The sequence below is a fragment of the Schistocerca piceifrons genome, chromosome 6, assembly GCF_021461385.2.
Source record: "Schistocerca piceifrons isolate TAMUIC-IGC-003096 chromosome 6, iqSchPice1.1, whole genome shotgun sequence".
Classification (NCBI taxonomy): Eukaryota; Metazoa; Arthropoda; class Insecta; order Orthoptera; family Acrididae; genus Schistocerca; species Schistocerca piceifrons.
Genome location: NC_060143.1, coordinates 332,826,982 through 332,849,863, shown reverse-complemented (window position 1 = coordinate 332,849,863; position 22,882 = coordinate 332,826,982). Strand labels below are relative to the sequence as shown.

At 38.7% G+C, this 22,882-nt stretch overlaps 2 protein-coding genes across 2 annotated transcripts in view; both read left to right on the top strand.

Moving 5' to 3' along the window:
* Positions 1-10,188, top strand: part of LOC124802777 (cleft lip and palate transmembrane protein 1 homolog) — a 48,120-nt gene extending 37,932 nt beyond the window's left edge. The window contains exons 6-11 of the mRNA XM_047263773.1: positions 237-339; positions 2,059-2,291; positions 5,305-5,480; positions 6,431-6,677; positions 7,214-7,381; positions 7,857-10,188. Coding sequence (XP_047119729.1) covers positions 237-339; positions 2,059-2,291; positions 5,305-5,480; positions 6,431-6,677; positions 7,214-7,381; positions 7,857-8,041 — 1,112 coding nt within the window. The 3' untranslated portion in view covers positions 8,042-10,188. The remainder of the gene's footprint in view (positions 1-236; positions 340-2,058; positions 2,292-5,304; positions 5,481-6,430; positions 6,678-7,213; positions 7,382-7,856) is intronic.
* A 7,846-nt stretch (positions 10,189-18,034) lies between these two features.
* LOC124802710 (leucine-rich repeat-containing protein 1-like) overlaps positions 18,035-22,882 on the top strand; it is a 46,318-nt gene continuing 41,470 nt past the window's right edge. Inside the window, exons 1-2 of the mRNA XM_047263672.1 lie at positions 18,035-18,265; positions 18,350-18,563. Of these exons, the coding sequence (XP_047119628.1) occupies positions 18,071-18,265; positions 18,350-18,563 (409 nt within the window). The 5' untranslated portion in view covers positions 18,035-18,070. The remainder of the gene's footprint in view (positions 18,266-18,349; positions 18,564-22,882) is intronic.

Sequence of the window (22,882 nt, the reverse complement as noted above, 5' to 3'; positions counted from 1 at the left end):
TGCTATTGTTTCTTAGTCCAATATGAATACTGTAATAGAACTCCAGACAGAAATAGCTTTCCAGATAATCTGCAGGAGATGTTGATTGAAGTTTTTACTTTCATATAGTGGTCATTAATGTGATAGTGTGTGTGTGTGTGTGTGTGTGTGTGTGTGTGTGTGTGTGTGTAAAATTTCTTACTGTGCAATCATAGAGTTTGTGGTTTTCTCAAAAACTATCATATCATAAATTTCAGATATTGAATTTCTTCCTGGTGGTGAATACTACAAACCGGTAATATTTTTGAATGAGTTCTGGAACTTGTTAAGAGATTATCAGCCAGTAAACCAGTCAACAAAGTAAGTACCCGTCCTTCCTGGACTTTTTTGTGATTAAGTAAAAGGTTTAGATATATTTTACTTTCAAGCCGCTATTTATAAGAAGTCCGAAATTAAATTAACTAAGTTGTTTGGTAGTTTGTTGTGTGTCAAGAGGTCTAATAATGGACTAAAATTTGGTTGTAGTTTGCTAGCATGTCTAGAATTTTCTTGGTTCAATTTGGAAGTCACATTGTATTCATAGCATTGACTTGTCTGTTGGAATCCACATAAAACATTCTTGATCCAGCAACCAGCTATTCATCTGGCTACATGTCTGCACATCTGTCATATTTATTACAGTTGTAATATTGTGTTCCAGTACAGTTTACCTGCTAAATTTGATTTATTTACAATTGCAAGATTAGATTTTATAATTTCATTTGCTCTGATAATGTACTGTAAGACTTTATGATAAAACTATTCAAGCACAAGTAGAACTTACATGCTAAGACACAATTTTACGTGTAGATTTGAAGGAAAGAAACCGTAGAAATAAACTTTTAGTGGTAAAAATACACATAATAATTTGTATCGGGTGAAACCATCATAGTGAAATTTAGTCTGGTATTAATCAGTTGCAATGTTAGTCAGTGACTTCACTGGAGATTGAGTTAATACTTGTGGCATAGCCTAAGGCACATGATGTCTTTCCTTAGCTGTCAGGCTCTATCATCTAGGTGGTGGTGCCTTGAACTATTTCCACTCCTGACTTGTTCTGTTACTTAAGCACAAATTTTTATGATTGTTTCAGTGAATACTTAGTATAATATGGAGAGGAAGTTGATTGGTGTATATTGTGAAGATGAATAGTTACAGTAGTCCTCCAGTTTTGAGAAGTGTCTTCTTCCACAGGCATTCTGTAATTAATTTTGAGAGTTTCTTTTGCATTATTTAGCCTTCAGCTTTAATAATTGCTACTGAAATTTCGTAATTTCCAGGAACATTTCCTTTCTTCATACCTCCAATCATTTTGTAGTAGAACTGGTCAGCAGATCTGATCAGGTGACAAGTAACTTAGAGAGTCTGTCTAATAAGTTCCTCCCTGGTTGTTTCGGACAGTACTGTAGGGAGTGACAAGCAACTTTGACCCTAGTTGGAGAAACGAAGGGAGCGGTGATTTGATTGGAGTATGGCTAGTTAGCAGACCTGGTTAAATAGTGAGTAAACTGAAGCTTACGACTAGTGTGCGCTCTCTGGATGTCTTCCGTGCTATCATAGGAGGCGATGAGGAAATGAGGGTGATTGTCATTTGACAAAAGCTGTAGTGGATGAATATTGACACTGAGTGTTCTAATAGACTTTGTCTCAGAGAAAAGTGTATAGATTCATGAATTTTTCACATGCATTTTGAGAACAATCTAGGAATATACTGCATTCTCTTGCACTCGGCTTTTATGGGACCTGTACAAAGAAAGCTATACAGCAGTCTTGGAAGCCTATGAGGGGTTGCCTCCCATACTGTGTGACCTTCAAAAAAGCTTTATGTATGATGCAGTAAAGGTTTGTCAGATATACTCTATACAACGATTTGCAACAGAATTTAGGTATAGATTTAGATGGCAGAAAAACAAACAAAGTGAAATGTTGTAAGTTAATTTGTGTGTGTGTGTGTGTGTGTGTGTGTGTGTGTGTGTGTGTGTGTGTGTGTGTGTGTGTGAGAGTAATAATTTTTCATGTATATTCTCTTTAATGTTTCAGAGTACTGCCTTTACAGTTAACCTTGCAGCCACTGTCACTTTTCAAATGGCAGTTATACTCATCACAGGCAATGCGCAATCGCTGGCCGTCAATGCTAACTGAAGCTGACGAGGATGATGAGGACCAGGATTCCTTGAAAGAGGCTCTTCTGGAGACATCACCTTATTTGTTGGCTCTTACTGTTATTGTGTCAATCCTGCACAGTGTCTTTGAACTGTTGGCTTTCAAAAATGGTTAGTTCACCCACTCATTGAGTCTGTTGTAATTAATACACTCTACAAGTGACTGGTGATATGTAACAAAACAGAATTGCCATGATTAATTGTAATTTGCAGATGACAGTGGCATCCAAAGGAGTAGGACTGACACTCTGGCTTTTGTGTCTCTGACCAGGAGCTTGAAAGCTGTGACTTTTTTATGGGAATAAGTTCATGCAAAGTGCAGAATTGGGGCTGTCAAACCTTGAAAAGTTGATAGAACTTTTACTTTAATTGGAAGTTTTTAACATTATTGTTACGACCGATAATACGCTGTTGCCTCTGTATACTCCACAAACCGCTATGAAGTGCATGACTGAGGATACTTCGTTGTACCACATTTGAAGGTTCTTCCCATTCCGTGAGCATATGGAGGGTTAAGAGTGATGGCTTAAATACCTGTGTGCACAGTGCAGTTAGTCTAATCTCGTCTTCACAGTCCCTACTGGAGTGCTACAGAAGAGTTTGTGATATATTCCTAGATTTCTCATAATAGTTCTTGACATGTTGCAAGTATACTTTTGTGGGATTGATGTTCTTTATGCGACACATTCCCATTTGTTAAATAAAGCTGCTGCATTCGTGGTACCCTCCTTTGTATACATTCAAAATTGCTTGTGGATCCTGTTCGCTGTGGGGCTCACACATGTGAGCGGTATGCCAGGATGGAGTACATGTGTATTTTGTAATCAATCGCCTTTGTAGACTAACTATATTTTTCTTGTATCCTACCAATGAACTTAAATCTACCACCTACTTTACCTGTGATTGAGCTTATGTCACCATAAAAGTTCATATCAGTACAAATTGTTACATCCCGATATTTGCAGGAGTTCACTTAATTCTGGTTGACTCATTGATAGTGTAGGTCACAGAATACTACATTCTTTTATGTAGTATGCCCCATCTTCAACTTTTATAGTCCTGTCTTCCTCAGTTGCGTGTAATATTACGGTATATTAATAATTTTTACTTATGGACCATCTGACAGCAACTGAATAAAACACAATTTTAGTGCCATACGCGTTTTGCCTTTATTTTCTGCAAGGCATCATCAGTGGCCTACAGGTTGCGTGGACAATTTCCTACATATTACGCTCCTCTTGCATTTTTGGTGTTGTTCTTCTTCTTATGAACGCCAATTTGCGGTTTTTTTCCCCATTCCACAACACTATGCACTATGCACTGAACGCAGTGCATAGTGTTGTGGAATGGGGAAAAAAACCGCAAATTGGCGTTCATAAGAAGAAGAACAACACCAAAAATGCAAGAGGAGCGTAATATGTAGGAAATTGTCCATGCAACCTGTAGGCCACTGATAATGCCTTGCAGAAAATAAAGGCGAAACTCGTATGGCACTAAAATTGTGTTTTATTCAGTTGCTGTCAGACGGTCCATAAGTAAAAATTATTAATATACCGTAATAGTGTGCCACATTTGAAATAGTTAAAGAGTGTATGCGTACTGTGTGTAGAAAGAGGCTTGAACAATTCTATGCATAGTCCATTGCCTGTCTACATCTCTCCATGTCTGTTGACCTATTAGGAGCCATGTTTGCTTTTTCTCTTGCTCAGTCCATTCTTGCTCCTTTGTATTCGCAACTTACCACTTATCAGTGCATTGTGCAAAGACTATTCAGTATTTATTCTGCAGTTAGACATAGTTTGTAATTAAATAAGTAAATAAGCTGTTAAACAGGCAGGAGAGAATGATTAAATCATATGGTTGAGATGTTTAGCATAGATGGGTGTCTTAGAGCCATCAGCTACAACTTGAGTGCCCGCAGATGGGTGCCAGCAGGCTAGGGTGAGCAAACAGCTTACACATCGGCAGTCTGCCTTACTGGGCTGAAGCCTACAGCATCATGGGCTTCAACTGAGTGCCTGCGTGCAGGAACAGGCAGGTGGCTCATGCGTGGGCAGTCGACAATGCAGACAATAATATTGGGTGACAGTTTTGTAAATTAGTCATTTCTAATTGTCTATACAAAGCTACAGTATCTGGTGCAACTGAGAACTGACTGTTACACAATTTCATCTTATTTTGTAGACTACCCGAGTCATGAAACCCTGTCTCAAAACTATCATGAAATTGCCCACAGTTTTGTTGATAAGACACTAAGCAATGTCTGTAAATAATTATAGAGAAGAAAGACGTTTTTTTAAACAGAAGGTAAAGTTTTCTGTACCTCTCTGCCTTTGTTAGGCATTTTGTCAATGAACGCAATAATTTTATTGCACCCATTAATAATCAGTGTATCCTCCCACTGAAGTGTCGTGTTTAGGTGATTGAAATGTCGTGTACTATTGATGAGAAAAGCTTTGAGCAGGTAACAGAACAAGTTGTGAATGCAGTGAAATAGGGCTGCCTGGTGGGTAGATAACCGCTTGCATCTGCCTAGTCGCCAGGCTGCAGTTTCTTATAGATTTGTGTGTTGAGCAGGCTGTGTTGCAGGGTGTATATTGAGTCATGTTCCCCTACAATGGAGAAGAAAACCATTGGAAATTAATTGTGGAGTTGAATTTAGTATAAATTCTTAACAGTACACTTGAGTGCTCACTTGTGGCCAAGCTTTTAAAGTAATTTACCATAGATGAAATATTAAGTAGGTTATTGGAATTTGTTTTTTAATTGGAGGGTTTTGTGGGCACAGTACAGAGCTACATATGACATGAACAGAGTATTCTGAGTTTTATAAACAGTGGTCATTCTTCCAGTTTTTATTTGTAACTGGTAGTACAATTGACTTGTTGACAACCATTTACTTTGAAATTTCTGCCACATAGATAAAGTTGTCATTTTCTCAAGATGTCATCTCAAATTTAAGTTTTTAATGTACTTGTTATTTAAAGTATTTTTATACAGTTATGTCACAAGACAAAATTATGAATTGCTCTGTATTTATCTATTCTATTTCCTCGTTTAATCTGCCACACAGGACTGTTGTTGTTCTGAACATGACTTTAATGCAAGTACCTGTCTCTTTCAGATATTCAGTTCTGGAACAACAGGAAGTCTTTGGAAGGACTCTCAGTTCGATCAGTATTCTTCAATGTATTTCAGTCTCTGATTGTCCTGCTGTATGTTCTGGATAATGACACAAACACTGTTGTGAAATTAAGTTGCTTTGTTGGGCTTGGAATAGAGGTCTGGAAAATACATAAGGTGAGACTTGTTATACTGAAGAAATGTAAGCATACATGGTGCAAAATTTTTAGACCTGATCTGAAAACAATATGTCAAAACATATTTTCTAGCAGGCTCTAGTGTACTTGTCCAGGCTTCTGTAGGCTTGTTACAATATATTTGATAGTCATGAAAATGTTGTGCCTGTAAGAGATTCAAAATGTAAAAAAAAGTCTTGTATGTCCTTCAATGATCAGGATGTCCGCCCCGGTAGCTGAGTGGTCAGCGTGACAGACTGTCAATCCTAAGGGGCCGGGTTCGATTCCCGGCGGGGTCGGAGATTTTCTCCGCTCAGGGACTGGGCGTTGTGTTGTCCTAATCATCATCATTTCATCCCCATCGACGCGCAGGTCGCCGAAGTGGCGTCAAATCGAAAGACCTGCACCAGGCGAACGGTCTACCCGACGGGAGGCCCTAGCCACACGACATTTCCATTTCCAATGATCAGGATAGTCAATTTTTTTTATTCAACATTACATAATATACTGCTTGCTTTATTTCCTCTTCAGCTCACAGCTGATTTTAAGTGTAATGCTTGAATAATTTAAATGCACTGCCCATTCATTTTCACTGAATCAGTGACCTCTTTGAACTGTCTTTCTCACTTTTTGTTTGCATTTCAGTCCGCTTAAGCATAGCTGAAGTTAATTTTTTTGCTTAGGTGTGGAGTACCATTTCTTTCTTTCTTATACAATCTAGAAATGGTGCCAAATTTGTATCTGTTCTTGTTGCAAAAAGATGAAATAGCTGCTGCAGCATCACAGTACAACAAAACGAATTAATTCATTCCCTAATATTTAGGCATAAAACATTTACGTTGTTGGATTCAGATAATCATAAATACTGCCTGTATGTATGTTGTGCTGACTGTCCAAATAAGAACTTTTATGTTTCATTAAATTTTTATAATAGCTTTATCGTGCTTTCAGGTCATGGACATAAACATAAACAGAGAGTCTAGAATATTTGGTGTTATTCCACGAATTTCGTTTACGGATAAAGGCTCATATGTTGAATCTAGTACAAAAGAGTACGATATGATGGCATTCAAATACCTTTCATGGGCTTTGTACCCTTTGTTATTTGGATATGCTGTTTATTCTTTGCTGTATCAGGAACATAAAGGATGGTATTCCTTTGTCCTCAACATGTTGTATGGATTTCTTCTCACATTTGGTAAGATAGTTTTTTTGCTGCATACAAATGGTAATTTATTGTGAAGAACATTAATTAAATTGAGTTTTACATACTTCCTAAATATATGAAAACCATAGAAGGCATAAGGAAAACCAGCCCCGCCTCTCAATAGCCTGGTAGACAATCTACAATTGGATAGTTATTGAGCACTGTCTTGGTTCATGTCATCTGTAGTTATGATGATTGTCAAAATTTCAAACTTTCAGTGCAATAGCTACATAGTTTTCCGGAGTTGTTTTTATTGTAAATTTTTTGATTGATTTATTGTATGTAGTTCGCATTGCATTGTCTGTAGACTGCTGAGTAATACTTGAAAACTAAATCATCATTTCTAGTGAGAAGTCTCCCAAATACATATCATTGATCAACTAAATACTTAGACTTAAAAAAAACTGTTTTTATATTTATCACATCTTTGATACTCCTGTTTGCATTTTGCAAATATCCATTTTGTGAAATTTTTAGATTTATTTAATACTGCATTAGATTTTAACTTGTCAAATGCTTGTTGACAGGTTTCATTATGATGACTCCTCAACTGTTTATCAATTATAAATTGAAGTCTGTTGCACATTTACCTTGGAGAATGTTGTCATACAAGTTCCTTAACACATTTATTGATGACATTTTCGCATTTGTCATCAAAATGCCAACATTGTACAGATTAGGTTGTTTCAGAGATGGTATGTACTGTATACTTCTAAATAATACTTAACATGCTGCCATACTTATACAATGAACCTGTATTTTTGTGTGTATGCAAATATCTTATCCTGTTGAATGTAAAGACTGAATCGACACATTATTTGTGAAGAGTTGTTAAACCTGTGTGTGTGTGTGTGTGTGTGTGTGTGTGTGTGTGTGTGTGTGTGTGTGTGTCCAGATCATGTGCAATTAACAGTTTGTAATGAATTAATGAATGAGTTCAGAATTGAAATATGTAAATCATTCCTCGTACTGCTTTGTTACCCTACGGTATTATCCATAATGATGTATTTCAATATTTTAATGTCTCGTAATAAGTGTAAGGAATGCAGTAACTTGGTATATACTGTTGAAATTAGTAATTATTATTGTTTGTAGAATCAGATATTTGTTAATATGTTTTGATCACTGGTGTTGGAAGTAATTATGTAAGTAATTTTTGATACTTTACAGATATTGTCTTCTGCATATTCTTGTACCAGCGCTGGATTTATAAGACTGACCCTACGCGAGTAAATGAATTTGGCTTCTCAGCCGAGATGGAAGCTGCTGCATCTTCGCAAGCAAATGGCGTACCTGCAGCTATAGCTGCTACTGCTCAGGAGATGAAGGATCCTTCACAGAAGAAGAAAGATTAGTAAACAGTGGTTAAATGCAATATAAAATACACAGAATGTCTGTTTTTCAAATTTGGTGGCACGTCAGCTCGGAGAGCATATGTTTTATGGGAGGATTGACCAGAATTAATGGCAGTAATGTACGGCAATATTTGAATTATAACTTTTATACATTTGGTTATACCCACAGTTTTTAGTGTTTGTTACAGTGATCATGTAATGATTTAACTATCTATTTCTGAATTGCCCAAAGGGAGGGGGAGGGGGAGGGGGAGGGGGAGTGAGGCATTATATTGCGAGTCACTATGTATTTTCAATTAATTTTGTCAAATTATTTGGCATCCTGTCCACACAGTTGAAAAATTGTCTGTCTGAGAATAAGAAAATTAGTTCATATAATTTTTAGTCTTTATAATAAAAGAATGTAAGCTTGTCAATTTAAGGTATATTATGCTTTAAAATACAAAAGCAGCTGTGTATTACAAATATGTTTTTGGTTATTTGTGGAAATAAAATTTGTTTTAGGTTTATATTTAGAATGCTGTATACGTGCGCATATACACATTTTTCAACATTCCAAAAACCTCTTTTACTGTTGTTAGTAAAAAAGTCATAGAATGTTAGGAGAAGGGGAAGGGAGGGGGGAGAAATTGCATTTATGGACTGTGGGCTTTGAATTCAGTAGTGTGGTAAATTTGATTTTAAGAACAGTTTGCTGATCTCCATCTTCTCCACCTTATTTTTAGATATGAATCTCACTTTTCCATGGGAGAAAATTGCAGAGTGATGGAAGAAGAATTATTGTAGAAAAGGGAAGCAGCAAGTGCTACCACTGAATTTGAAAATTTTGTTACAGATTGCAATGAGTACCTTCTTCATACATGACAAAGCTTGCACCATCATGTATGGATTCATTACATATTCTGTGTGGATGTGTTTAAGTTGGTATCACAGTGGAGTGAAGAGTAGTCTCAAATAGTGTTTATGAAATATAAGTTGCAAGTAGTTGCTGTACTGTTTATTACTGCAACAAAATACAGTAACAGTGTGCTGAAGGGTGTTATTTTTGTAATTTCTCCAGTCTGTTCTCATTTATTATAAGTGGGTAGTCTTAAAAGATAATCAGTAAGTGAGTAGTGTCTTTTGGCTAAAAGTTCATCTGATTGTAAGTGCATCTTTTTAACTACAAGAAAGATACCAGGGGACTGAAATAGAAAAATAGTGTAGCATTCACAGAAACCTTTGTCTACACAAAATACATTCAGATTTGGTATGTTAATGTTATCACTCCTTTGTGGGAAGCCATAATCTAATTCCTCCACTACCAAATGAACCTCGTGTCCTTGTATAATGTAGCAGTGATAATCCTTTTTGTTTTGTTTTTATTCATTGCCATGCAAATAGAACTGCCTTATAAGAATATGGATTGCTTTAAACTTTTGTACAACAGAGGCTGTTTGATAGCAATGACCATCTGTTAAGAAATGTGTTCTCTGAGTTTTGTGGAATGGCAGTGTTCCTATTACAAATGTGCCACAAATGAAATAATTATAGAAGCACTTTTATATGTTTCAATGTAAAGTGCAGTAATGATACTGCGACTTTGTGTTCTGAGAGTGGGCCGTGCAGATAGTGCTTCATACAGCAACAAACAGTGTAATATGTTGCAAATTGTTACTGCACATATTGGTGCAGACTATTTTAATATAGTTGTTATAACCTGGACGTTTTGTCCAGATTATTTCCCCAGTATTAAGTGATTGCATGAGGAATATATTATATTTAAAATGGTGAAGCATGAAAGTTTTTGTGTGTTTGTGCAGTGGTATATATACTTGTATAATTCCTACAAATTGCATTGAATATCACGTACGTTTCATTGTGAATATTATTTAGCTGTTCTTTTTTGTGAATTTCAGAACATTGTGCATTTGTCATTTTATTCATTGCTGTTTTTACCAAAGATATAATCAGGCAATAGGTATGCAAGTACATTTGCCTAATGGTTTCCTGATTTGTAAAAATTTACATATTAAAAAAAACAGAACTGTCAAAATATGTTAATTGTAAATTCATATGTTGTCTGTCAAACTGTGTAAAATAGATATATTTATTGGTCTGTTTATAGCAGAAGTGAAAAATAAATTCTGCTTCATGTTATATTTTAATCTTCTGGGGGTTTTATTTAATTTCTGCAATACTCTCTCCCCTGTCGCTTTGACTAGCAGCAGTGATAGTCCATATTATTGAATTTTGAAGTGATATTCCTGTCAAGCACATAGTTTTATTTTAAAGTGTATTGTAGTCATAGGCAGAAGAGTGAAACATAATATTATATAAAAGTCTGTTACTGAAGGACGTTATATAAAGGTGAGAAATTGTCATATTGTAGAAACCACAACTATGTGGAAGTGCAGTTGCTGCAGAAAGGGCAGAATTAAATTTATGGCAGACTGTCTTGGCTGGTGTTAACTTTCTCGGTGAAAATCAGTTTTCTTGGTTTAGGCTGTACTATAAGGCTAAATTTTTGTGCCAGACTTTTGTCATCAACTGTGAGGTACAGCCTCAAAAACTTTGTGGATGTAGGTAACTGCTTCTCAGAGTTAAACATGTTCGACTAGCTGAAACTGCGAACCTGTTTTATCTCCACCTGTATAGCAATGAATAGAGAGTTTGACATGGATTGAGAAATGGGGGAGGGGGGGGGGGTAGGGATTGTTAACACGTTTAACTCGAGCACCCATGTTGTGCCCCTCAGCGTCAGGTTATCTGATGATAGCAGCAATACACATTATACACAATCCAACCATATTAATGTGACCACCCCCCCTGTATTACACAGCAATGTGTAATAACCACTCACAAATGGCAGATGGCAGCACTAGCAGTGTGGTTGGAGGGGGGGGGGGGGGGGCCGCGGCAGCAGTGCAGTCATTGTTGCAATGCAGAAATGGAGTGATTTATCTGGCATTCGAAAGGGCATGATCACTAGTGTTTGGACCAAGAGTGGAAGCATTTCCGAAACTGCATAATTTGTAAACAGATCACATGCCGCTGTGTTTAAAATATATCATGCTTGTCAAAATGGCGGTATCCAAAACCAGTGCCAAGATAACTGTGGTGCCCATGGGCCATAGATGACAGATGAACAACAGCTGCCGGGATATGTATATATGAATTGACATGAAACTGTTGAGCAACCGACTGCCTGGGTGAACCCAGGGCTACCAGCAGTGTTTCCTCAACAATCATCCAGTCAGTGTTGCTGCGTATTAGCCTCCACAACAGGTGGCTGGCTCATGCACTCATTCTGACTGCTGTTCTGTGGCAGTGAAGGATGGAATTCACACGCTAATACTGCAGCAGGACATCTGCTGTGAGGTGGCAGATGGCCTTTCCAGATGAATAAAATTTTATGCTCCATCAGCCATTGGTGAAACAGCTGAAAGCAAACACCCTGCAACAATTGTTGGAGGGGTCCAGGGCAGAGAAGTATGTTATGGTCTGGGGAACATTTTTGTGCATTCCTTGGGTGATCTCGTCATTCTGGAAGGCGCAATGGATGGATACAAGTATGCATCTATCCTTCTGGAGTATGTCCACCACTGCATGTAGTCTGTTTTTCCTGGGCGCGATGGTATCTATCAGCAGGACAGTGCAACCTGTCTCCAAGCTTGCTGCATGCGTGTGTGGTTTGAAGAGCACCAGGATGAGTTGACTGTATTCCCCTGGCCATCAAACTCCCCAGATTCAAACCCAATTGAGAATGTGAGAGACCACCTCTATCAGGCCATATGTGCCGTGGATCGTCAACTGAGAAATCTAGTGCAGCTGGCCACAGCACTGCAGTTGGCATGGGTGCACATCCCTGTCTGTACCTTCCAGGTCCTCATTGACTTGCTTCATGCTTGCTCTTTCAGTGGTCTGCACTGCAGAAGGTGGTTATTCAGGCTTTTGACAGCTGGTCACTTTAATGTGACTGGACTGTGTATAAGCATGTAATTTCCATTATTCCATCAGGCCTGACAATGTAGTCTAATTAAAATTGTTTATTGTAAGCCGCATGTAGTAGTGTCCTGCAAATTTTTTTGTAATATAATTTGTTCCACATTCCTAAAGTTATTTATTCTCCTTCTGGCAGCAGCTTGTTTCAGTAGTGCATGGGCTGATTAATTTTCACATTGTGTGTACACATTGGCTGACTTGTGTGCTGGAGGTATGGCTTTTTCTAAAAATTATCAACAGTTTTTGTTTTGCCCTTTTAGTGGAACACCGTATCATCAGAGCGATGTATACTCTTCTCTGGCTTAAGGCACAATTGTCCATTATAGGGGATTGTTTATGTACCTCTATTCACAGGATTTGAAGAGAGGGGTCTGAGTAACTTCTTTATATAACTGTTTACTGAGTATCCACAGAGGAGAACTATACCAACATTCACACAAGCATAAATCCACAGAACGATGTCTTGGAAAAACACAATGTTTATTACACAAGGTCAGTTCTTTAGTAATGCTTGTCGGACTGTTGTGTACACTCAACAATTTTCAAAGAATCTGCACTTGATACGCACTTGTTATCTTTGAAAAATGCCACTGGGAACTTAAGACAAATATACAGTTCCAAAGCACAGTCCAGTACCAAATAGCAACTAGTCATGATATAACTGAGTGCACACAGTGAATGATACTAGACTCAGCCACAGCAGCTTGCTTACTTTATGGCCATCAGTGGGTCAGACCAAGCAGCATCTTCGTTATTGCTAATGTATGTTGGTGGGGATATTAAATCCTTGAAATTTCAATTGTAATCCTCCCTATGATGCATATTGCCTCCCTTGTAACATCATCTCTCCCTGCAGTTTCTTGAGTATCTCTGTAATGCTCTTGCACATATTAAATGAACCCATGAGAAAATGTGCTGGGTTTTATTAGGTCTTGTATCTTTCGTATAACTCGTAGTTGACAAGGGTCCCAGATCGCCGAACAGTATGCAAGAATCAGTCGAACGGGTGTCTCATAAGCCACTTACTTTGTGGATCAGTTACATTTCCTTAAGATTCTTTCTATATGATTCTCATTCTGCCATCTGCTTTTCCTACAATTTGTGTTATATGGCCATTCCACTTAAGTCACTGTGGGTAGTTACTCCTAGATATTTTAATGTAGGTACAGTTTTCAGCAGCCTCTCATCAATAGTGTAGTTGTACTGTAGTGGCTTTCTTTTCCTATGTATGTGAAATATGTTAAACTTATTGATGTTCAGAGTCAACTGCCAGAGCCTGCATCATTTATCAATCCTCTGCAGGTCATTCTGCAAATCAGTACTGTCTACTCACGTTGCTACTTTGTTATAGAGAACTGCAGCATCTGCGAACTATCTTAAAGAGCTTCAGACATTTTCTACCAGATCATTCATATACAATGTCATATCCTTGGGGTACTCCATAAATTGCCTTTAAATCTGTCCATTTTGTACTTTCAAGTGTGACCTGTTGAGTTCTGTCTGCAAGAAAATCTCCATTTGCAAATCTGGTGCAATACTCGGTAAGTTTGCTCCCCCCCCCCCCCCCCCCCCCCTCCTCCACCAAATACTAGTGCAGGGCCGTGTCAAGTGCCTTCCTGAAGTCAAGGAATGTGGCATCAGCCTTAGCACTGTTGTCTACAGAGCTATAGCACTGTTGTCTACAGAGCTATGGATCTCGAGGAGGAACAGAGTGAGCTGAGTTTCGCAAGGTTGTGTTTGCAAAAGCCATGTTGATTTTTTATAGAGATGATTTTAGTTCTCCAAAAAGGCATAGTTATTGAGCATAAAACATATTCCGTAATCCTGTAACTGATTGATGTCAACAACATAGGCCTGGAATTTTGTGCATCTGTTCTACAACCCTTTGTTTTCAGTCACTAGGTACCTTTCGTTGCTCCAGCAGTCTATGATAAACTGCTGCTAGAAGGGAAACAAGTTCTTTCGCTTTATTTTTGTAGAATATTATAGATATGTCATCTGGTCCTGATGCCTTTCTGCTACTAAGTGGAGTTGCTTTACTATCAACAAGGGTTTACTGAAAAGTAATGTGTCTACCTTTGTTGCTCTTCAACAGTTGGCAGCATTGGTATGCGGCATGTACTGGTTTGTTCCGTAGCCTCTTCTCTACAGCTCCAGTTGCCAGGAAGCCTTAGAAATGAATGGTTGTGTTGTTACAGTGTAAAGTATGGAACCCTGTGCAGACGGGTGGTCAATGCAGTTTAAACAATGTGCAGTCATTGAATTCTTGACAGCAGAAGGTGTCACCCCAAAGGAAATTCATCAGAGAATGAAAGCAGTTTATGTTGATTGTGTTAATGAGAGTGCTGTGTGTCTTCATTCTTGTAACACGAGAGGAGTTCCTGGCAAATTTAAATCTGTGCACTTTCATTTCAGGAGTCAGCATCCGGGGTACCCATCATGCACAGATCTTTCGATAACCAAGCAAAGCAATAATGTGACCCCCACGTTCTTGTGAAATGCCGATTGTGCTTGCAATTTCTCTCTGAGTGATACGACGATTGTCCTAAATCAGTCTGTCAACATTTTGCTTGTGAAACCCAGTGGTTGCTATCGCAGGACGTCCAACTCCTTGTTTGTCACGCAGGTCGGATGTTCCTGCCTCAACATCTTTAAACTTACTTGCCCAACAGCTTGCAGTACTCACATCAACACAATCACCATAAACTGCTTTCATTCTCTGATGAACCTCCTTTGGGGTGACACCTTCTCCTGTCAAGAATTCCATGACTGCATGTTGCTTAAATCACATCAGCCGACCATCTGTGCAGGGTTCCATACTTTATACTGTAACAACACAACCGTTCAATGCTAAGGCTTTCTGCCAACTGGAGCTGTAGAAAAGAGGCTACAGAACAAGTCAGTACCTGCTGCATACCGAGCGAGGTGTTGCAGTGGTTAGACACTGGACTCACAATGGCGGAGGACGACGGTTCAATCCCGCGTCCGGCCATCCTGATTTAGGTTTTCCGTGATTTTCCTAAATCACTCCAGGCAAATGCCGGGATGGTTCCTCTGAAAGGGCACGGCCGACTTCCTTCCCCATCCTTCCCTAATCCGATGAGACCAATGACCTCGCTGTCTGGTCTCCTTCCCCAAACAACCCAACCCAACCTGCTGCAACTGTTGAAGAGTGACAAATGTGGAGGCATTACTTTTCAGTCAACACTCGTACAATTGGTTAGCTCAATATCTGCCATCTCCATGTTCATATAATCATTGAAAGGAGGGATCGTGTTATGGTCTTTAGCATTGAGGTAGGGCAGACTGAGCAACATACTGAAGTGGCTCACAAGATGCCAATAATCTGGATGCCTGTCAACTCTAGTGAGTCTTGGAAGCATAATCAGCAGATAATGAGACAGAACATCAGCTGACTGCTACTTAAGATGACTACTAACAAACTGAGAAATGTGAACAGCATTTGTAAAAGCATGCTGAGCTACCAAATCAACCTCGAAACATTTAGCAGTTTTAAATATTTCAACAGGACTAGGATCAGACTAGTCAAAAGCTTTAGTGTTGACCTCCCTGTCAAGAACAAGGTGCACGATCACATCCCAAATCAGCTATTCTGCATTCAAAACTTTATTGTTCTAGAGTGTAAAACTGCACTTGGGTGCGAGATCCTGCAAGACAGCTGCCCAAGCATTTGTCCAATATTGTTTGACACTGGTTACACTGAAGTGTACCAATAACAGTGTGTCTGCTGGCCATAGTATTCAGTTAAGAGCAGAGAGATCACTGAAAGGCACTTCGTTAGGTTCCAAGAGTAGCTGCAAGTTTCAGATTGCTTCATATAAACAGCCACTAGGAGACAAGAGCAAACCACGTTTCCACTCACTGGAAATATCACACACTGGACAGTGCAAGTCAGAAGTAGGTGTCCCAGCTCCCCAAAACCTCATCGAAGGGGGGTGATCTCTTACTAACTTGGTGTTTGTTATTGCTGAGACAAACTGCAGGAGAGCAGACTGCTGAGCCACAAACTTGCTGTTGGAGTGACAGCTGCTGCTGCTGCTGCTGCTGCTGCCACAGTTTCACTAACTTTGCATCCGTAAGGCAGGAGCCGAAGGCAAACACAACACTGTTAACAAAACAGGGTAAGAACTCATCGCCACTAAAGAATCTGCACCTGATGTGTGCTCGTAATCTATGAACAAAGCCTACATTGTCATGAGTGGAGCACTGAACAAGCACAGATTACTTAAGGCAGGATGTTAGAGTCCAAAGCAGGGTCCAATACCGAGTAGCAACTAGGCACGATACCACTGTGTGCATACAGTGTGTTGTACTAGACAGAGCTGCCGCAGCGTGCTTTTCTCGTGGCCATCGAGTCGGACAATGCGTGTCTGCTACCACACTATTGGCACCTGACTAACTGTAGTGTCTGCTCTGTTGTTGTTGTTGTTGTTGTTAATGTCTGTTGATGGGGATATTACAATATTCTTACAATTTTGGGTTTTATGAATTTAAACGCTGATGAGACCTGTAACAAAACCAGAAACTGATTGCAATGGTTTTATAACAATATAATGCTTTAAAAAACAAAGTAATTTATTTTGTTCTTCAGTTGAAGTTTTCATAATATCAATTGTGGACGCTGACCAGCTCTGGATGGCAATCAACAAACCAACCTGATGAAAATGTGACTCTTGTTCTTGGATTGTTGAATGTTGATTGTCGAAGGAGAGTTTGTCTGTTAGCTGAAACTGAACATTCAAAACATTGTAGAAAAGTGACATCTACACCCAAAGACATTGCCACTACCTGTCTGCTGCTTCATAGAAATGCACCTAGCAACGTCTCCCTGTGTACTTGAGTTCCTGGAGAAGCATAACGAGACAACACTGTTTCAGCCTCCCTACAGTCCTGACCTCGCTCTGGCCAAGTTCCTTTTGTTACCTAAGGTCAAGAACACCGTTTTGACAGCATTGATGCTATCAAAGTGACTGTGACAACAGTTTTAAAGGAGGTTCCCTTTGAGGACATGTACTGAGCATGGGAGAGTTGGTGGAAAAAATGTGTGGTTGCTTGTGGCAGTACTTTGAAGAATATTAACCCTTGGTACAGATATTATTAATAAATCTTTCTTTTAAATATATTTCATGAATTTTGGGACATACCTTGTATATGTGATAACTCAACAATACACAATAGTTTGAAAAGGCTGTATAATACTTCTGCAACAGATGCCATGTTATGCGAAGACTGTTAATATTGACCTGGTTTCTTGCATAGAAATATATTTTTAATTCAATCCTATTAGGCATCTCAATCTTACAACAAGAAAAAAAAATAAGTGCCGGAATCTGAATCGTGATCATCTTTTCTTTCCACTGTGCACATTTTACTATTATGGTGTGGAGAGAGTTCTTGTATATTTAAAAACATCTTTTTTTATGCAGCTATCAGGCTCAGAAAAATTTACAATAATTTGAATTTTTATGGTTAACACCTCATTAATAAGTGTCTAAGGTACTTTAACACGCCTGTTAAGTTTGCTTGCACCACAACATAAACTGATATTGCTTGCAACGGTAGTTTCATTTCTACTTTTGGAAATGAATCTCCTTGAAACAATCTTGAGCAGAGTAGTAGTCTATATTTGCTTCAGATCTGTGACATGTCAGTTGGTGCAATTTCCCTTGATTGTAGTATCCCTGTTATAAATCAACAGTTTTAGGTGGAGTAGTGGACTGATTCATTTGGTTAAGAACTATCTAAATTAAAGTCAGTGATTCTTCAGCTGAAGCATGTATTTCTTCTGCACTTGTTGAAAATAATAATAATAATTGGTTATCCTGTTGTTTCCACCATGCATCAAACAATTATAACTTTTGATGGCATGTTTTTACAAGATTTAACTTTTATTACAAATATAAGATTCAAAATTTATCAGATGGAAAATCAGTAGCAGAACCAAACTGTTTCTTCCAAGGTTTTTCTGAAGGAGCAAGGAGCTATTTTGATGCCGACACAATTTTTTTTTTTTTCCTTGGCAGAATGCCCTGTTTGCATCTGCCTCAATGTCACAGATGTTGTGGTAGTACTCTAATGGATTGTCAGCTGCTTGGAGAAGTACATCAAAAAACAATTCTGCACTGGAATTACAGAGACTTTGACAAATTTCCTGATGAACTTCACTATGCAGAATGTATAACAGATCTGTATTTAAAAGAGAATCATATCACTACATTGGTTAGTATGAAAGAAAAACAGATAGAAGTTCCGGAAATTGTTGATTTAATATTTGACACTTGAAAGTAATTTTATTTTTAATAGCCCACTTGGATAGGTTCACTGAAGCAGCTAACTGGTTTATACCTGTTTCAAAATAAGCTGAACTTTCTACCACATGAAATAGCCGATTTGTGCAATTTGACTGTTCTTGATGTTGCGCACAACTTCCTGTCTGTGTTGCCAGAAAGTCTTTGCAAATTAAGTAACCTCCAAGAATTGTCTCTCTCCAGGAATAGACTTGTATATTTGCCTAAAGGTATGTTGGTAATTTATTTACTTTTCATTCTGTTTTGTCAGCAGTACCTTACACATTGTAAATTACTACCTTTCCTGTGTGCAACCAGGTTTATTTTTTTTTTTTGTGTGTGTGTGTGTGGGGGGTAGAACTTTTATTTTTGCTTTTTGTGTTGTTACTGAATACCTGCAAGAGTGACTGCCTGTGATAGTCATATTTTCGTACAACTTATCAAGACTTTTTAAGCGGTTGCTAATGTCTTGTAGTATTTTAGGAAAATGTACATGCTAACGTAAGCAGCATTGTGCTTACTGCTTTTTTTCATATTTCTATGTTCTTTCTTTTCCCCTCAGTGCTTGGATGCTAAATACTGTTTTAAAGCTGAGTCAGTAAGTGCTTATGAATATTTATTTTTATCCATATTGCACCTCTATGGATAGGATTGACATTCAAAAACATTTTCAGTTTTTTGGTGTATCTCTCTTTGCATTTTTGATAACTTCTTTAGTCTCTCTGTCGTGACCTACTTCCTTTAATCTGACAGAGGCCCTTTCAGTGTTCAAGATTCTTGGTCCTTTTGAATTCCCTATAGTTGTGTGCAATCTATCTTAAAGTCACATTGTTCACATCTGTGTTTTCTGAAATATCAGCTTGTTTCAAATATTTTGTGCATTTTGAAACAATCTCATTTCTGTTTGAGTTGTAACTTATCCTTGTGATCTGCTGGTCATTGTCAAGTCTGCGTATGTGCCCATACAATTGCAGTCATCTCTCTTTAATTAGTGATGTTATTACTTCTATCTTTCTGTATAATTCTTCATTAGGTCTTAATCTTGCCTATCCATAACCCTTCCGTTGTTCTTTTTCGTTCTCATTATCCACCATTCCCTTTCTGTCAATGTCTGATGGCTTCCTTTGTCCTCATAGTTAAGGTCTGTGATGCATACACTCCTTCTGGTATAATCAACACAATATCCTGTCTTAACTTTGTTCCAATGCAAAGTGCCTACTTGTAGTTTTTTTATCAAAAGGAAAATTCACTCAAGAAAACAAAGAATTTTATACTGAATTGCTGGTCAATACTTATGTTCAGAAGGTGAAATGTTAAATGCTGCTGGTAGACATGTACAAAATTACAAAGACTATGCTAGCTTTTGGAACTATTAAGTCCTGCCTCGGGGAAGAGTTTTGTGTCAGATGATAGCCCCATCTAATTTTAAGACTGTAGCATTGATTGCTTCCTGCTGCAACCCATTCTCCTGAATCACATCAGCTACATAATTGAATTCCTTGGCCCATGCAATCTTTCCATAGTTACTGTTCCATTTTGGTCTGTTATAGAGGTTTCTCATGTATTTCATTTAGTTGAAGGAAACTTGTAGACCAACTGTCTCAGCTGCTTCCTTTAGATGGCTGAGCTTTCTATTTTGACTTCTGCTTAAGATAGCTATGTCATCAGCAAAGGATGGACAATCAGCATATACTCTTTAATTTGGGACCCAGTCTGAACTGATCACCACCTTCTATTTGGCTCAGTCTCTCTCACCATTCTTGGGTGACTTTTTCCAAAACCTAGTCGAACGATAGAAATTAAGAAAATCCATTACCTTGTCTGCCATGACTCTTGATCTACTGTGATTCTGAGATCTCTGTCACATATTTTATTTTAGTCACAGTGTTCATGAGCTTTTGTTGTATCCAGTTTCCAGACATATTGGCCACTGCCAGATAAAAGCCTTCTATAGACATCTCTGTGCAGTTAAGTCTTCAGCTATATGCATCCCACTATATTACTGAACGGCTAACCAAGTTCATGGCACCCAGTCACAGTTGCAAGCTGTGTATCTGATGGTTTCCAGGGAATAAAACATCTCGAGGCAGGGTAACTATCCATGCACAAATACCCAGACTATACTCTTCCAGTATTTGAAAATGAGTTCAAGTACCTCGATGGTAGTAGCCTCTCAATATATGCCAAGGAGAATGTGCCAATCGATGGAACCGTGACGAATGACTTGCATATGAAGTGGATGAAACTTTCTCCCACTGGTGCTCATATGGTCCCAGCAGTCTCTAAAGCAGAAAAGAACTCATTCAATACAGAAATATATGACCGCAAAATGGATTTCTTAAATCATAGCATGTTAAACTCTCGTTTAACACTGAGGACAAGTCACTCAGAAACATTTCATCCACAGAAAATCAGGCATTTACGCCATTATTTAAAATTTTACTGGCACATTCGTGTTAGATACATCTTAAAATGGTAATACACTCTAAAAACACCATGTTTCAAGGTTAGTTTTCTATATTTATTTTAGTTCTTTCATAGATTACAAATTATGCAATAATGATGGCAAAAAGAATAATTACATTTAAAAAAGGTGTGACGCAAGTTCTCGAGCAATTCCACAGGTAACTGTCTTTACTATGGGAAATGTTCAAATGTTTGAAATGTTTGACAGAATTTTTAGTGAACAGCAGTGAAATTTATAATTGTGCTCGTCAATAATAGTCAATGCTGAAATTTAGAATGATGCTCTTAGGATCCTGTCTGATCAAACCCTCAGGAAAAAAACAGCAAAAAGATTTTGACAATTGGTATCATGCGAAAGCTTAGATTTTCTTACGGTTATATATTAATTTAAACCATTAAATTTTTCTATTTGTGTGTTCACTTTACTTAACAATGATGTTGCTATCAGCTCACTTCACGTTTCCTGTGCTCTAAATATCTACTGTCATTGGCTGGTGAGATCATGTGATATGAGCTATGATTGACTGACAAAAGCATATTGCACTCTCGATTTCAGTGCTTCAGAAGCTACCATCATGTAATTGGTGGAATTCCCATTTATACTTTTGTAATACTAAAACATTCCTAAAGTGCCAGAATGTTCTATGTCAGTGTATAAATCCTTCACCATTCCAAAGATTGGTAAGTTTTACAGCTCCGAGGGAAAGTATATCATAACCTAACATAGAAAAATGTACTTTCACCTGGAAAAAAGTTTATTTTCACCTCAGAAAGTATATTTTTAACTGGAAAAAAATCCAGGAATTTTTTTCTTGTCTGTATATACGCCTTGACACTTCGATGCCTCGGTAACACTAGGCGTGGTGCAGACCGCACTACACTTCTGCAGCCTTACAAAGGCATGATCCTGTCACGTCTTGATTATTGGCATCTGGCATATGGTTTGGCATCATCGTGCTCAGCATTGCAGTCTCTGGACCTGATGCACCACTGTGTGATCTGATCTGCAACAGGAGCCTTTCAAACTACCCCTGTAAACAGCCTACTCACAGAGGCTTGGATCCCTTCACTATAGATCAGGCTCCAACAACAGCTACTCAATTATGCCACCCATGTTCGCAGCTCCCATAATTATCCAGACTACCATGCCCTTTTTCCTAGCAGAGAGGTTCACCTTCCTCAACAGAGACCCAAAACTGGAGTCACAGTTCAACTACAGGGTCTCTGCTCTGAACTTGAACTTCCCCATTGTCACTTATTGTCAGAGGGCAATCGCTTATGACCTGTGGTATGTACCCCAACCTCAGACCTGTCCAAATTTATGCTTTGGACCAAAAGATTCAGTTGCCCTCATGGTGTTTTGCCACCTGTTCCTGGTTGTCCTTCATAAATTTGCGGGTCTGGAAGTGGTACACACTGATGGCCCAAGAGTTGATGGATGAACCGGTTTCGCGTACACACAAGCAAGATGCAGTGAACTATGTTCTTGCCGAATGGATACAGTGAATTGGTGAATTGGTGGCCATCAAATGAGTTCTTAGCCATGCTCATTCTTGCACTGGTGAGATGCTTCTAATCTGCAGCGACTCCCTGAGCGGGCTCCAAGCTATAGACCAGTGCTACCCTCATCGCTCATCGGTCACAACTACCCAGGATCCTCTTTCTGGCATCCATCAAGTTGGATGGCCAGTTGACTTTGTTTGGATCCCTGAACATGTTGGGATTTCAGGGAATAAACATGATGACTGCTTGGCAAAGTTGGTTACCAGGATGCTGATTTTCGAATTGGGGGGTGGGGGGGGGGGGGGGGTTTCAGAATTGGACCTTCGGTTGACTCTACACCATCAACTGTTGGATGCCTGGAACTCGGAATAGTTCACTCTGGACTCCCCCAAAAAACTGAGGGTAATAAAGGAGAACACAACCATACGGCAGTCTTCCATTTTGCGCTTCTCGCAGGGAATCCACCATACTTTGTCAGCTACACTTGGCTGACATTCTCCGATGTGAGGACGCAACTTACTGTCGCTGTAGTGCCCGCTTGACAGTGGCCCACATCATAATAGACTATCCAAATATGTCT